The following is a 14614-nucleotide window of genomic DNA, read 5'->3' as shown; positions in this document are numbered from 1 at the left end:
AGACTGCCTTTGTACTGTGTTCTACCCTCTACCATCTGAATCGTTGATGTCCGCACTACTGATATCACATGCGTTACCATTTGACTGCATTTGTCAGTATTCTGGATCTCGAACTGCTGCGTATACACTGTGCACAACTATTCCAACCGTCTACGTTAATTTTCCTATAAACGTCTATGTCTTCACACTGATTTCCTCTAGCATATAGGCTCATGCAGACACAGCTCTACATGCTTGTGTATGCCTTATACAACTGAGATGCGGCATGTATACTAGAGGTTGCCCGCTAATGTCTGTTCCACCTCAACGTCCATGCGTCTCATCAGCGTGCAGAACACCTTGCGACTGAGACTTCTCTTGTCGTGGTGTGTAACATCCTCGTGATAAGGGCGGCAAAGCCGAGATCCTCACTTTCTGTGATATAAACGTTCCAGCGTAACGCTGCACGGTGATAGCTGAATCATATCCAGAGCTTACTGTTCCAGAGGACGGGCGGAGCTCAACAGTTCCCAGCTCAGGAAACCCAGGTCTGCCAAGTCCACACCCAGCAAGCGAATGCTGATCTCCCTGAGAGGTTCACCGTTTAGAACGAATGGGGAGGGAGGGGTGCCAATATCGAAAATATGACTTCTGGTTGGTTGGTTGTTTGGGGGAAAGAGACCAAACAGCGAGGTCATCTGTCTCATCGGATTAGGGATGGATGGGAAAGGAAGTCGGCCGTGCCCTTTCAAAGGAACCATCCCGGCATTTGCCTGGAGCGATTTAGGGAAATCAAGGAAAACCTAAATCAGGATGGCCGGACGCGGGATTGAACCGTCGTCCTCCCGAATGCGAGTCCAGTGTGCTAACCACTGCGCCACCTCGCTCGGTACACTTCTGGTTGAAGAAAGTATTACGGAGAGAAGAGGAAACGAGGCCTGGGTAAGAACTGAGGGGTAGTGGGAAGACACATGTGGCAAATACTACACCTAGCAAGAGATGAAGAGGAAAGCCTAGGGATAATGTGATTAAAACGCACGGAGGACAGCATGCAGGAGAGAGGAGAAAACGAGTTCAGGGTAAGAACTGAGAGGTGGTCGGAAGACTGCAGAAAATGGAAGGAGTTGTAATCCAAGAGTGGAAGGAAACTGTACAATATGATGATGATGTTGATTCAGATATGTCTTAAAAACCATGTATGTGAGACAAAGTCTCTCGATTGAACTACCTATTCCTCAGAATTAAATATGTTACTGTGGTGTGCGTACTGTAAGCCCTTCGGTACACACACCATCAGATTATTTGACTTGTCGACCTAACGAAGTAGGTGGGTGTCAGCAATATGTCTCGTGGTCTTATCGTGGCGTGTTTATCTTCTGTCGTTAGGTCAGACGATAGAAATGCCACTTGCACGCTTAGAGTAGCAGATTGACGGTGACCAACTTTAATAAATGTGTGTGAAAATTAATCAAGTTCTGTTTAAAGTAATAAAAATCATAGATATAGCGTAACTTGATTCTGGATGCTGTTTATAATTGACAATCTGAAGTTCCTTTGGTCTTGGTACGTTAATCTTTTTCTTACATATCTCTGATACTTGACAAAGTGTCGATACATTTCTCTTCATGGCTATGTACAGGAATTTGATAATCTTATTAGGCGCAGACTGAATTAGTCTGAATTAGTCTATAGTCAAGTTTCAGACTAATGCAGACTGACTAATCGGAGGTCTGTACACTCGTTATAATACCTCGAGCGTTCATGTATCACTGCGCGAGTGTGATCCGTGAGGAGAAAAGGTTCTACGTTTGCAGCAATCTCATTGGCTGCGTTACATATTAATACGCGGATCGGATGAAGCAGAATTTGGTCCGTCGCTAAGACAGCGCCAGTGCGGAGACGGACGAGCGCTGCCTCTGCGCTGTTGTGCTTAGCGAGGCGCGCTCTATTGGGAAAGTTGTGTACGCGGAGCTGTGTACACAACAGTTACTTTACACTTCTGACGCCATTGTAAAGCAAATGCTCATTCTAATTTATATCTAAGGGATGACTGACAATGAATGTGATGAACACGTGTTATTGCTGTCTGATGGCTTGCTATTCGAACACAATCAACAAGTTCTCATTTTTATAGCTTTTGCAGTGATCGTGGAATTATTGTGACTGCTCAGAAACAATACTGATGTAGGCTTTTTATGTTCAACTAACTTCAACTAACTTCTGATTTGAGTTCCATACTCTAAAAGCCATCCCCGGATATTACTCTTTTAGACCACTTGTATGTGAACTGGATAGTGTATGTTTTATCACAACCAAGACAGGCCCATTACAGTAGCCCACGTGTACAAGGGTGTAACTATTATAGGTAGAGAAGAGTGCAGCTATTACAGGACAATGCATTTATTAAGATTTTTTGTTTGGTGCAAAGTGTAACGTGTGTAAGTGCCGATATTTTTATTGGCGGATGAGGAAAGTGTACTGAACATCATTACATCAGTATTTACATCATTTTCAGAGCAATAATTATAGCCATTACAACTCATATGGTTTTCGGTTGGTTAGTACCTCCAAGCACATGTAGCAAGAGCAAACCATTAATGCTTTTCTTCCCCTGGACAGCAGGTCAGGTCTTGGACACGTGGATGCAAAACGGTTAGTCGATACTGATAGGCGTTGTTCATTCATGGTGCAGTATGTCCATGCAGAAAGCATCAGGTAGTAAATTTTGTGACATATTTGTGGGAATAATGTTCGACACAGAAAAAAGCGAGCATCACACTGATGTGTGCACATGTTAAGGTATCACATGTTAGAATATTCGCAGTTATACCCATTACACCTTGCATAGGTCCGGAAACCATGTGTTTCTGAAAAACAGAAATGTGTAAAGGAATCTTCCGTTACTGTATTTTTCTTGAGTACAGCATTGTACAGATGTAAAACGTCGATGATAAACAGTGTAGACATGAAGAGAATAAAAGCTTTTAAAATGTTGTGCTACATAAATGGGTAAATTGTGGATGGGTAAATCAGATAATTTAAGGGTCATCAAACTGTAGCTGATAGGCTGCACGTGATCCGAATCGAGTTTTAGTGTGGTCCGCAGTCGTTAACTATACTTAATAATGATATGCAATTAACAGCCGAATTGAAAAATGTCTACTACTGTTAAGAGCTTCTACAGAGCGTTGTTTTCCTGCTCAGCAACAAACAAAAATACTTAAATAAAAAGTAATTTTCAAGGTACGCTTTATTGTAGATGACGTTGACCAAGTTGTCCGAGAGCTAACAGTAAGAACAGTTGACTGCTCACGTCAGGGGCAGATGGGTAAGTAGCGCTGCCTCTTTGGGGTTAGACGATGTTCGAGGGGAAATGTTTTTTGTTTGCTTCCAGTACTGACAAGTCACAGATGTTCGCAACTCATACCCATCAGCTGCTATGGTACACCCATGTTCAGAAAAAACAGAACGCCTTGAGCGTCTAGAGATAGGATGTTCATTTTCACAGGACATGTACGTTAGTATGTTCTGCAGAAACAGTTAGCATTTCAGGTTCAGCATGTGTCCTGTTGCCTAGTAGGCACATGGTCGGCTATGCACCCTGATAACTTGTACTGTATGTGATGGCATCAATGCATATAATGGGCGAATGGCGCCCTATGGTATAGCCATCCATGGTGCGTTCACCTAGTTCCAGAGATCATGTGTGATGGTTGGCATTGGGTCACAGTGCTGCACATGTCGTTTCACCATATCCCACACATTTTCGGTTGGCAACAAGTCGGGTGACCAACTGGGCCAGAGCGATAGGCTAACATCCTGCGACACGAGAAAGACACATATACGTAGAGCAACAAGTGGCTGTGCATTTCCTTGCTGAAAAATGGCGTCTGGGGTGTTGTGCAGAAAGGGTACACCTACGAGTCACTGGGTGTCGTTCACGTACGTCACATTGGTCACAGTGCTTTGGATATGTACCAACTGTGATTTGTGGTTGTAACCAACAGTACCCCACACCATAAAGCCTTAAAATGGCACTGTATGTCTTGTGCAAATGCAGCTCCCCCTGTCTGCCACGAACCAAAATCCGGCCATCATTATCACACAAACAGAACCTGGACTTGTCCGAAAACACTATCTGATCCCCCTTTCCGTCCCTAGTGACGTCATTCCATGCACCATTGCCGCCTAGCATGTTTTTGCACATTCGTCAATGTTAGGCGGAGAAGCGGACGACGTGCATGTAAACCCATGCCATAACATATGGCGACAGACTGTCACCCCTGACAGTGTACTATGTGTTACACATTTCCACTGCTGCGCCAGAGCCTAGTAGGACACAGCTATGTCCTGCAATGGCACTCAGATGAGGCGTCGATCTTCTCGGGGGGTGGTCTGTGTGGTACGACCTGACGCATCTCGTTGTATTCTACAGCCTTGCATGAACAATTGTGCACACATTCGTTGCATTGCCGAAACACTTTGTCCTACAAGAGCAGCAATTTCCTGGATGGATGCATCACAGCTCTCATGCCAATAACTCACTAATTTGGCGGTACAGTTTGCGCATACCTCTGAGAGGCATCATCCACGTCTGGTCAAGTCACACTGATCCATTACCTTCAGTTTATAGCGACAACGAGAGCCACATGCATATTTTACCGGTGAGTGGTGTTGTACCACGTTGTCGATATTGACCTTGAACCTGGTCCTTGAGATGCTAATCATTTCTGCAGAACGTTCTAATGTATATGTCCTGTGAATATCATCATTCTATCTCTGGTCGTTCATGGTGTTCAGTTTTTTCTGAACGTGGGTATATAAATTTCAAACGCAGGTAACGTGGGTTTGAGATTGCGCATTATAGAGACACTCATCTTTAAATGTGGTACATATTTGTAGCAAGGAATATGAAATTAAATGAAGTCTGTTATAGCACAACGCAAGGAGTAGAAGGAAAAGACATTCCGAACATTCGGTAAACATTTATCATCTGGTCTGAAATTGTACAATGCTTTTATATATAAGTCAGATTACTATCATTAACCCATTAGTCATCCACTCACACAGACAACACCATAACAAAAACAACACCACAACAGGCAATTATAGTGTGACAACTTTCAGGTCTCTGTGGCTTGCAGCAATATGAAAAGGAGAATAGCCGAAACGAAGCATTTCGAATGCTGCCGAGATTTTGCGGTAAGTCCTAGAGGGTCGGTGGTCAGTTTTTCGTGTCAATTCCGTGGTTAGTCTATTAGGGGTTCATAACATACTACTTTATGTAGGTTATGACTAATTAATAATATCAGTACATAAGCAACTCTAGCTGCCACCTCACAATGTCTCTATTGGTTCTTGTGCAAGGACAGTTGATGACCATTGGGATAATTAATGAGCGCATAACACAAACTGAGTAAAGGGAGGAATTGTTTGCTAGACCACATCCACATGCGCTAAGGAATTGTCAATGTGGTAACTGAAGGAACTGTAAATAGCAAAAAATGCACAGGGGGACAAACACCAGATTACAGTGAGCAGTTTCAAATAGATACAGGCTGTAATAGCTACTCAGAGGTGATGGGGCTTTCATAGAATAGACTACCATACAGAGATGCATGGATGTTGGATTCACTTGACGCTTAATGGCTGTTAACAGGCTATATGACTTTGGACAGGTGGTACTAAGTGATCGGGAATGCAGGTGATCCCATTTTTCCAGTAGGGGTGGAGTAACCCACCTGTTGATGTGGATGATGAAGCCGTCATCGACACCTCTCCTCAGCATGTCTTGCACGGCCTCCCTGGTGCAGATGCTCAGACCCAGGACATTCACGTCCAGGATACTCTTCCAGTCTTCTGTCTTGCCCTCTGATTGTCAGAAAAAGAAATTAAACATTGGTAAACGGTATATTTATGGGATGATTTTCATAAATACAAATGTTTAGAGAGTGTTCGATGTATCATCCACCCATTTAAATTTTTTCACATATTCAGCTGTTGTTCTTGCACGGTTATTCATTAAAATTTACTACAAAAGTTTGACGTTTTGACAACGCAGTAAACAACTGCCATGATCTCTTCATGCATCAGAGGCTTCAGTTGTATGTATGCAAGTTGCTCAATAGTGTTTTCTGGTATCGTAAACGCGCTTTCCATAAGATATGGTACGGTAAACGCGCCTTCTATAAGATTGTCGTCTCAGTCCATTCTTATGTCTTGGAATGCAGGATAGTAAGTCGTTGGTCAATCGAATGTTCACCTGGGTGCACATCCCTCCACCCATCATAATCCGTGTATTTGTTTATTTAACCTGTTGTGACTAGGGCTATCAGGCTATTTCTTACATCGAACCAGGGTTTGACAAATAGGAAACTGTGATGTAAAAAATGTACTCTAAGAAATAACAATTTTGATATGACAATTAGTATTAAAATGATTTGAGTGTCTGAAGTGACAGTTTAAGTAAATATTACTGTCTATGGGTGATGAAGTTAATGTTGCAGCTGCTGCCAATATAGTGATAATAATAATATAATAATTATAATAATGACAATAATAACAATGATGATAGCTTCAGATATACGTCCGAGAGATGGCACCATCGGCGCGTATCGAGGTCATGTTTAGCTACTAGCATCTTTGGAAAGAATGCACACCAAGTTTCAGCCATATTGGTCTATTTCTTTGTGTTTGGCATTCGTATGAATCAAGGGATTCGAGTAATTGTCAAAAAATGGACGAAAAAGAATTTCGTGTGGTGAAAAAGCCTCAGGAGACTAAAGGGAAGCTTGATAAACATTACGATGACTTTGCACCTTCGATTAGAACAGTTTGTAAGTGGTTTCAAAATTTGTGAGTGGCCATATGGGCACAAGTGATGCTGAACGTTCTTGACGCTCTGTGGACGCTACGACTCCAGAAATCATTGATAAAATCCATGATATGTTGATGGATGACAGAAGAGTTAAGGTGCGTAATACTGCTAGTGCTATGGGCATCTCGAATGAATGGGTACATAATATTTTGCATAAATATTTGGACATGAGAAAGCTATCTGCAAGATGGGTTCCGCGATTGCTCACGCTTGATACAAAACGGAATCCTGTGAAGTGTTGCAAGGATGGTTTGCAGCTGTTCGGGAAGAATCCGCAGGATTTTAAGCGTCGTTTCGTCACTGTGGATGAAACATGGATACATTACTATACTCCTGAGACCAAACAACAATCTGAACAATGGGCTACCAAAGGAGAATCTGCACCAAAAAGGCGAAGACCATTCCTTCGGTCGGAAAGGTTGTGGCAACTGTCTTTTGGGATTCACGAGGGATAATCCTCATCGACTATCTGGAAAAGGATAAAACTATTACAGGTGCATATTATTCATCGTCATTGGATCGTTTGAAAACCGAACTCCAAAAAAATGCCGGCAATTGGACTGCAAAAAAGTCATTTTCCATCACGATAATTACTCCTCACACACCTCGCCACTTGTGGTCGCAAAATTAATGGAAATAGGATTCTAACTCGTTTCATAGCCACCCCCCCCCCCTACTCCCCCGACTTGTTCCCCAATTTGAATAAATAGCTGGTGGGCCAAAGATTTTATTCAAACGAGGAGCTGATTGCAGCAACTAATAGCCATTTTGTAGCCTTGGACAATTCCTGTTATTCGGATGGGATCAGCGGTGGACGAATTGTATAAGTCTAAAAGGAGACTATGTCGAAAAATGAAAAAGGTTTACCCCAAACACACAAGTAGATTTTTTTTCTGCACAAATATTTTTAAACGCCCCTCGTAGAAGGAATTTTTGGATGTCTGAGACTGCACAGAATAACGTGGCCGGCAGATGTGCAGTCAGCAGGACAAGCATGGGGAGAGCAGTAGTGGTGGGGGGAATGCTGAGTGCTGGAGGGGTAAGGCCATTCTCAACTGAAACTCACATTTTTTGTAAATATTAAGCAGGGCTTCCCCACATCCACAGTTGCATGGAGGTCATTCAAAAAGATCTGTCACCTCCTCTTCGGCTAGTAACTAAATAAAATTCTACTGAAAATACGGTGATTTGTTTTTGCTTGACTCACTAACCGTTTGTAACTTTCAGACAAGCGCCATGAGTGGCGAATCTTGATTAAAATCTACACTTTTCTCTTGTTTCCATGTTAAAATTTCCTTCTATTACCAAAACACAGCCGAGTTTACAGAATGTTACCTCACTAATATGTTTAGCAGTCGCAACTGCTAGAGAGTTCTGAAACGCTGATTTATTCAGTTTATTAGGTGAGGAACTGAGGAAAAGTGAGGCCAGTATATTATTAAAAAGCACATCCTCGGTTCAAAATAAATGTAAACTTTCCCTTATATCGTTCCCAAACCTGTATCACTTCTTTCACTAACTGCCAATGGCCCTTAAACGTAAATAATCATTAAATAAGTCCGTGTTCATGAAATAACACAATAGATAATTAAGTTTTGAACAATAAACTTACGCTAAAATACTCATCTTTGAGTGCTATAATTCACCATAATCTCTTTTCGATATCTCAAATGGTTTACGAAATATGAGGAATGTATGGATATTTCAATCTGGTTTTATCGATGGCGCTGCGTGACAGCAAAAGATTATGCTACATAAGATCAATTTTCTCGATATTGGTTGCACATTCAGACCTCCATCCAAGTCTAAAGAAAAATTTGATAAGTTACATAATATGTTACTGCATATGAAATTTATTTAACATGCGTCGAAAGCAAAACTGTAGAAACCCCCAATTTTCATTGAAAACTTTTTCAAATTTCTCCGAGTATCTCACTTCCATGTAAATATTGCGATAACTATAATCATTAACGAAATGATGGTTACACATCATGAAACTGACATATATAGCTAAAGCAAAACTGAAATTTTTTTCGGAATAGTATCCGTAAAAGAGTTTCAGAATGATTTCAGGGCGTGCGCCTTGAATCTGTCATCGCCGATCGGCCGAAATGTGGCAGACACTGAAAAGATAAAGATCTGGTTGGGAAGAAGAATGTAAGGGAATACCAGGAGTGTACAAGGACAATGGTAATCCTTAGCTAATGACGTATCCACTAAAGCAACAATGTCTTCTGATGCTAGAGATGTGATTCAGTTCCGTAATATAATGAGGGAAGTCGTTACAGAGTCGGGTTCCTGCTTCTGAGAAGGATTTCGAGAAAGTCGCTGACCAATGGAGTGGGACAGAAAAGATTTTTCTCTCATGGGAATGAGTATTCCTGCCATATTGTTCAAGTAGGAGCGTTAATGTCAAGGAAGGATAAAAAGACAGTATCCGTTGATTAGACAGTAGAAGAGACATAGGGTATGGAAATCTCTTCGTTTCTTCGCCCACAGCTAGGATATCTGTGCATAAGACAGTTTAATATAGTCAAATAGTCGAACATCACTTACATAACGAACGTAAGCATTCATAACCAATTCCAGACCCTGTAAGCTTCCTTGAGAAAGCCCATGGAGGATAACATTGCTGTAATCTATAATCGGAAGTATAAGTGTACAAGTTTCTTTTTCAGGTCAAGAGGGAGCAGCTTTTTATATTTTTGTAAGGTATGAAGAGATGCTGATGCCCTCTTGCACATTGGACACTGCAGTTATGTGCTCAGTCCAATGTATATTCCCATCTACTAGTACTACTCGACACTTCCTAATGGGAGAATCTGATATTTGTCACATTTGGGGCTCAGGATGGAAGAGATTCCCGACATTTCAGGCTAATGAGCCTAGACAGACCAATCAGTACCACTTGGGTTTTGGATGGGCTGTGTTTTGACCTTCGATCCTGCTGTCATTTTGAAAGTGAACATAGGTCGGTACTGTGATTCTCAATAGATGTCTTAAGGTATGTTGGTTTTGCACTTAGATACAATTCCACGTCGTCAGGGTCCTTGTGGTAAATGCAGTAGGACAAAACTGTTCAAAAAGATTTCAGGCCTGCAACCGGTCGTCGTAAACTTCATTGCACGATATTTCGGCTGGAAAACTGCCAGCCATCTTCAGGGGAGCCGAACAAGGCTTTTGAACAGTTGATTCCTGGGAAATTTTCAAATTTTACACGACAAAACTGATAACACATCATTTACATACAATGAAAAGAGTACAGGAGCTAACACTGAACCCTGGGGTACGCTTGATAGACCCTGCTTCCATTGTGACTTTATGGTACTGTGAAAAGTCAAGTATTAGCGAAACCATTGTACTGCACTTGCCGAGAAATTTAGGCTTCTAAGTTTGGCAAGTAAAATGTCGAAGTCGATAATGTCAGAGGCTTTGCTAAACTATAAGAGGCACATGATAGTCACCTCTGGTGCATCCATATCAAGCTTCAGATAATCTGTTGCCTTCATTAAGGCAGATTTTGTGCTACTATGTTCACAGAAAGGTGACTGGTATTCACCGAGTACATTGTTTGTAGTCAGTAAGTTTGTTAGCTGGTTGTGGACTGTATACTCTAAGGTGCAGGAAGTAAGCAAATAGGTCGGTAATCAGAGGGTGCAGTGGCAATGTCTTGTTTTAGTAGTGGTTTAACTAATCCGTTTTCCAGGCCTTAGGGAATTAGTGGACCAGTAATAATCTTCATCATTTGGACTGTGATGTCAACATGTCCAGTAGACGACGATCTGATTTGCATGATGACTTGTTTGACGGTATTGTAGGTATTCTTACTTCGTAGTAAAATCTACAAAAAATGGTTCAAATGGCTCTGAGCACTATGGGACTCAACTGCTGAGGTCATTAGTCCCCTAGAACTTAGAACTAGTTAAACCTAACTAACCCAAGGACATCACAAACATCCATGCCCGAGGCAGGATTCGAACCTGCGACCGTAGCGGTCTCGCGGTTCCAGACTGCAGCGCCTTTAACCGCACGGCCACTTCGGCCGGCTAAAATCTACATCAGTGCCATATCATGGTAATGTATCTCGCCTATTCTTGCTGAGAACCTTTAAGCACAGTGTAATTTCCAGTTCAAATTCTGTGTCCCAATAATGAAGTTCTTTTGTGAGACATACTAAGTAACACAATAGTTAAAATAAATAAATATAAAACGCCGTTTAACATACTGCGGGAACAACTGGCTATCAAATGTAGCTTACAAAGCTCAAAAAGCTTAAAAAAGTACAAATGAAGAGAAGGATATCACAATACCCAGTCCCAGGGTGGAGAAAATTTCCACCTGACCGGGAGTCGAACCTAGGCCTGAACATCCTATATTCATATTTCACATTCTCAATTAACGAAAAAAAGAAAAATCTCAGCAGATTCTTGCAGTACACTGACATCCACATGATGATAGTCGTTTCGAGGCACTTGATCCGTTGGAACATACTTTTAATGCTGACCTACGACACAGCCGTAGGTTATTTTTAAATAAAACATTATACAGTTTCGTCTCCAGAATTTCCCAACTGTCCACTATTAAAGAACGTGTATATATGTTTCCTGACATGAGTTCTAATTCAGTTCTAATTCTACAAGGAGTTGAAGTTTCTAACAGCAATTTCCGAATAATCTGTATCCTAAATACATAATTTTTTTCTCGTCTCCTCTAACAGTTTCATTCATGAAACATTCAATGACTGTTTTCGTTCATGTTTGGCGTGTGTTCCAGCGAACAATGAATGAGAAATGGGATTTCGATATTGCTATAGCCAAAGTATTCTGTATTCTGGATGTTTTATGCTTACCAATTAGTGTACAGATTTTATGCTGACATAGGTGGGCTTTCTTGCTGCAGGCAGTGTATTTGAGGTAAAACGCAATTTCGTATATTTATGTGACATACATTACACAATTACTTACGTTATCTTTGAAAGTAGCACTCTCTGTTTATTTTCCTGGACGAAGGACGTTGAACCTCTGCAGTTAAAACAGTTTGCTGACGATACGCTCCGCTTTTTCTGTGTTATTTATTGCAGAAATAGAAGCCTTACTTCGGGAAAGTAGAATAACACAGGTCAAAACACATATTGTTTACTGCAATACAAATCTGCAAGAGCAGCAGCAGAAGATACGCAAAACTTTAACGCTATTCTTGTTGCAATTACCGTGAACATTTACTGACACATTACATTTTCTGTCCTCAATCAATTTGCTTTCGGCACGCAGATATGAAAATCCACTATTAACTTGGTACTTACTGATATAAATTCCGTTTTTCAGCTGGGGTATAGTGTCACATGTCTAGTAAGGCTTTTTCTTGGAACCTAATTTTTAGTCGGAGTATTTTATCGTAGGAGATAAGAAAAACTGAAATGTTATCTATCGGCAGATTTATTTCCCCACTGCCTCTCGACTTCTGTGCAATGCTCTGACAAACGTGCGGTCGCTGGATGATATGACTTCCTCCCCCTTAGCGTGGTAGAGTTGTCAGTTGAAATGTGCAGCCAGCCATAATCTGTTATTTTGAATCAGTCTCTATGTAACCCGTCGTCTAGTGCGCTAAGATCCCTGACATCCTCTGATTACATCTTACACAGAAGAAATCCGTTGTCTCTGGCTAGGCAATAACTGAAATTTAGTTTTGTGCGTGAAAGAATATATTGTTCCTCTCTATAATGGCAAAATCTCTATCATATGGTAGAAAAGTGATCTGTACGAGTTTGTGGTCTATAGTAGTGAAATATTTACGGACGATCAGATTTTGGAGAAGTAATATTTCGAACATCTCTCAGAAAATCAGCAACATTTAGGCTTTCGTTCAAATGAAAATCAAATGAATAACTGGTATTATGATCAAAACATTCTAGTATCGTCGTTTTTCTCTGAATGCTTTCCATCATTGAGTGTAGCACAGTATATAAACGCTATTGAGACAAAAAGTTTCTGGGACACATGTTCAGTTCTGTCATTATTTCGAATGTACCATATTTCTTTCCCTTTTTTTAAAATCCAGAATGGATGTACACAGTACGGCTGTATTCAGCATTCACTAGTTTTAAAACATACAGAGCATCAATCTCTTCGTCTGATGAGGAGGACATGTTCTGATACATTCGTAGCAGGACCGTTCCGCATTTGACAGCGCCACTTCAGTGTGAATTGCTAACTTTCTATCCGCGCCAAATCCCTAATGCGTCGCTTCCAGGCGTCCACGCACGCCATTTCTGCTTGAATTGGGCCCACGGCAACTGGGAAGGTTTCACTGAGTTAACTGCCTCATCTTAAATGAGCATGATAACGAACAGAGATTGATGCTCTTCCTTCCTGTAAAACAGACAGTGCAAAATTGCGACCATCTCAAGAACTTGGGTCATATTTTACGACTGATCATTTATTCTGGTAGATCTGTACTAAATTCCATTCCGTTCCGTTCTTTTCATGCAAATTCCTGGATGGTTCATTTGAAAAGGAACGGCCGACATCCTTCCCCACCCTTCCTTAATCCGATGGGACCGATGACCTCGCTGTTTGGACCCCTCCATCGAATCAACCAACGAATCTACCGTTCGATTGTTGCAATTTTTGTCTTTGCGTGTATTGTTCGAATAACTGTTTTCACTGAAATCAGTCGCCCGGTCATTAACAGATACACCACATGCCTCGATACTTCTTGTGTAGTTTTACAGACATTTATTGCACAGTTTGAGAGTAGATCAGACCTTTTAAATGTTTGGCAGTGTGTACAGAAATTCCGATGCGCCTCACCGTTTCTTATCCACTAATATAAGTGCATACAGCTATTTACACCAATATTTCAAGAAATATATAATACGTTGGTTGGAACTTAAGTAGTGGCAACACAACTGTGCAGATACTACTCCATGGAATCTACTACTGTCACTGACAGCGCACGTTGTTAACATACCTACCTTACCTCCGACCAAATGAACTCGCCCGTCCCACGTCACCGGCGTGCGCACAATCGAGGGAAACACAGTCACTTGTGAGCGAGCGGTCTAACGTAACCGTGTCACTATGTTTCCGAAACAGGAACAACGGAGTTGGATCAAGATTGAATGTGCCAGAGGTCGTACAGCACGACAGTGTCATCAATGTCTTCAAGAGGCGTGCGGGGAATCGGTATTGCCGTACAGAACAGTGGCACGTTGGGTAAAAGCCTTCAACGAAGGTCGGCAAACTGTGGCAGACATGCATCGGGCAGGACCTCCTAGCGTCTCTGCAGAAGAAGTGCATGCTGTTGCCGCGTTAGTGGACAGTGATCGACGCCATAAGATTCGTGAGCCCGCCCACGAAAGCGGATTAGCGCATACGACTGTGCTTCACATCCTGAAGGAACGCTTGGGCATGCCAAAAATTAATGATGGGTTCCGCATGACTTGACAGAAATGCAGAAACGGATGTGTTACGACACTGCTCAGACGCACTTGGAGCTAAGGAGAGAGTTTCTTATGTCGTATCGTAACACTGGATGAGACATGGGCCACATCGTACAAGCCAAAACCGAAACGCCAATCCAACGAATGGTGTCATTCTGGGGCGTCGCGAAAGTCAAAAGTGCATCAGAGCCCTAGTATGGTGAAAGTTAAGGTGATTCTCGTGTACGACTGTGATGGTGTTATCCTAAAGCATTACGTTCCCCCACGGCAGATCGTCAATGCACAGTACTACTGTTCGGTTTTGAAGCATCACCTAC

The 14614-nt window shown here is 41.8% G+C and overlaps 1 protein-coding gene across 1 annotated transcript in view; it reads right to left on the bottom strand.

The window, feature by feature from the left end:
- Positions 1-14614, bottom strand: part of LOC124776099 (farnesol dehydrogenase-like) — a 54968-nt gene that overhangs the window by 31759 nt on the left and 8595 nt on the right. The window contains exon 3 of the mRNA XM_047250940.1: positions 5721-5850. Coding sequence (XP_047106896.1) covers positions 5721-5850 — 130 coding nt within the window. The remainder of the gene's footprint in view (positions 1-5720; positions 5851-14614) is intronic.

Source organism: Schistocerca piceifrons, chromosome 2 (genome assembly GCF_021461385.2).
Source record: "Schistocerca piceifrons isolate TAMUIC-IGC-003096 chromosome 2, iqSchPice1.1, whole genome shotgun sequence".
Lineage (NCBI taxonomy): Eukaryota > Metazoa > Arthropoda > Insecta > Orthoptera > Acrididae > Schistocerca > Schistocerca piceifrons.
Note: the sequence above shows the minus strand (reverse complement) of the source record. Positions and strands in the feature narration are given on the sequence as shown.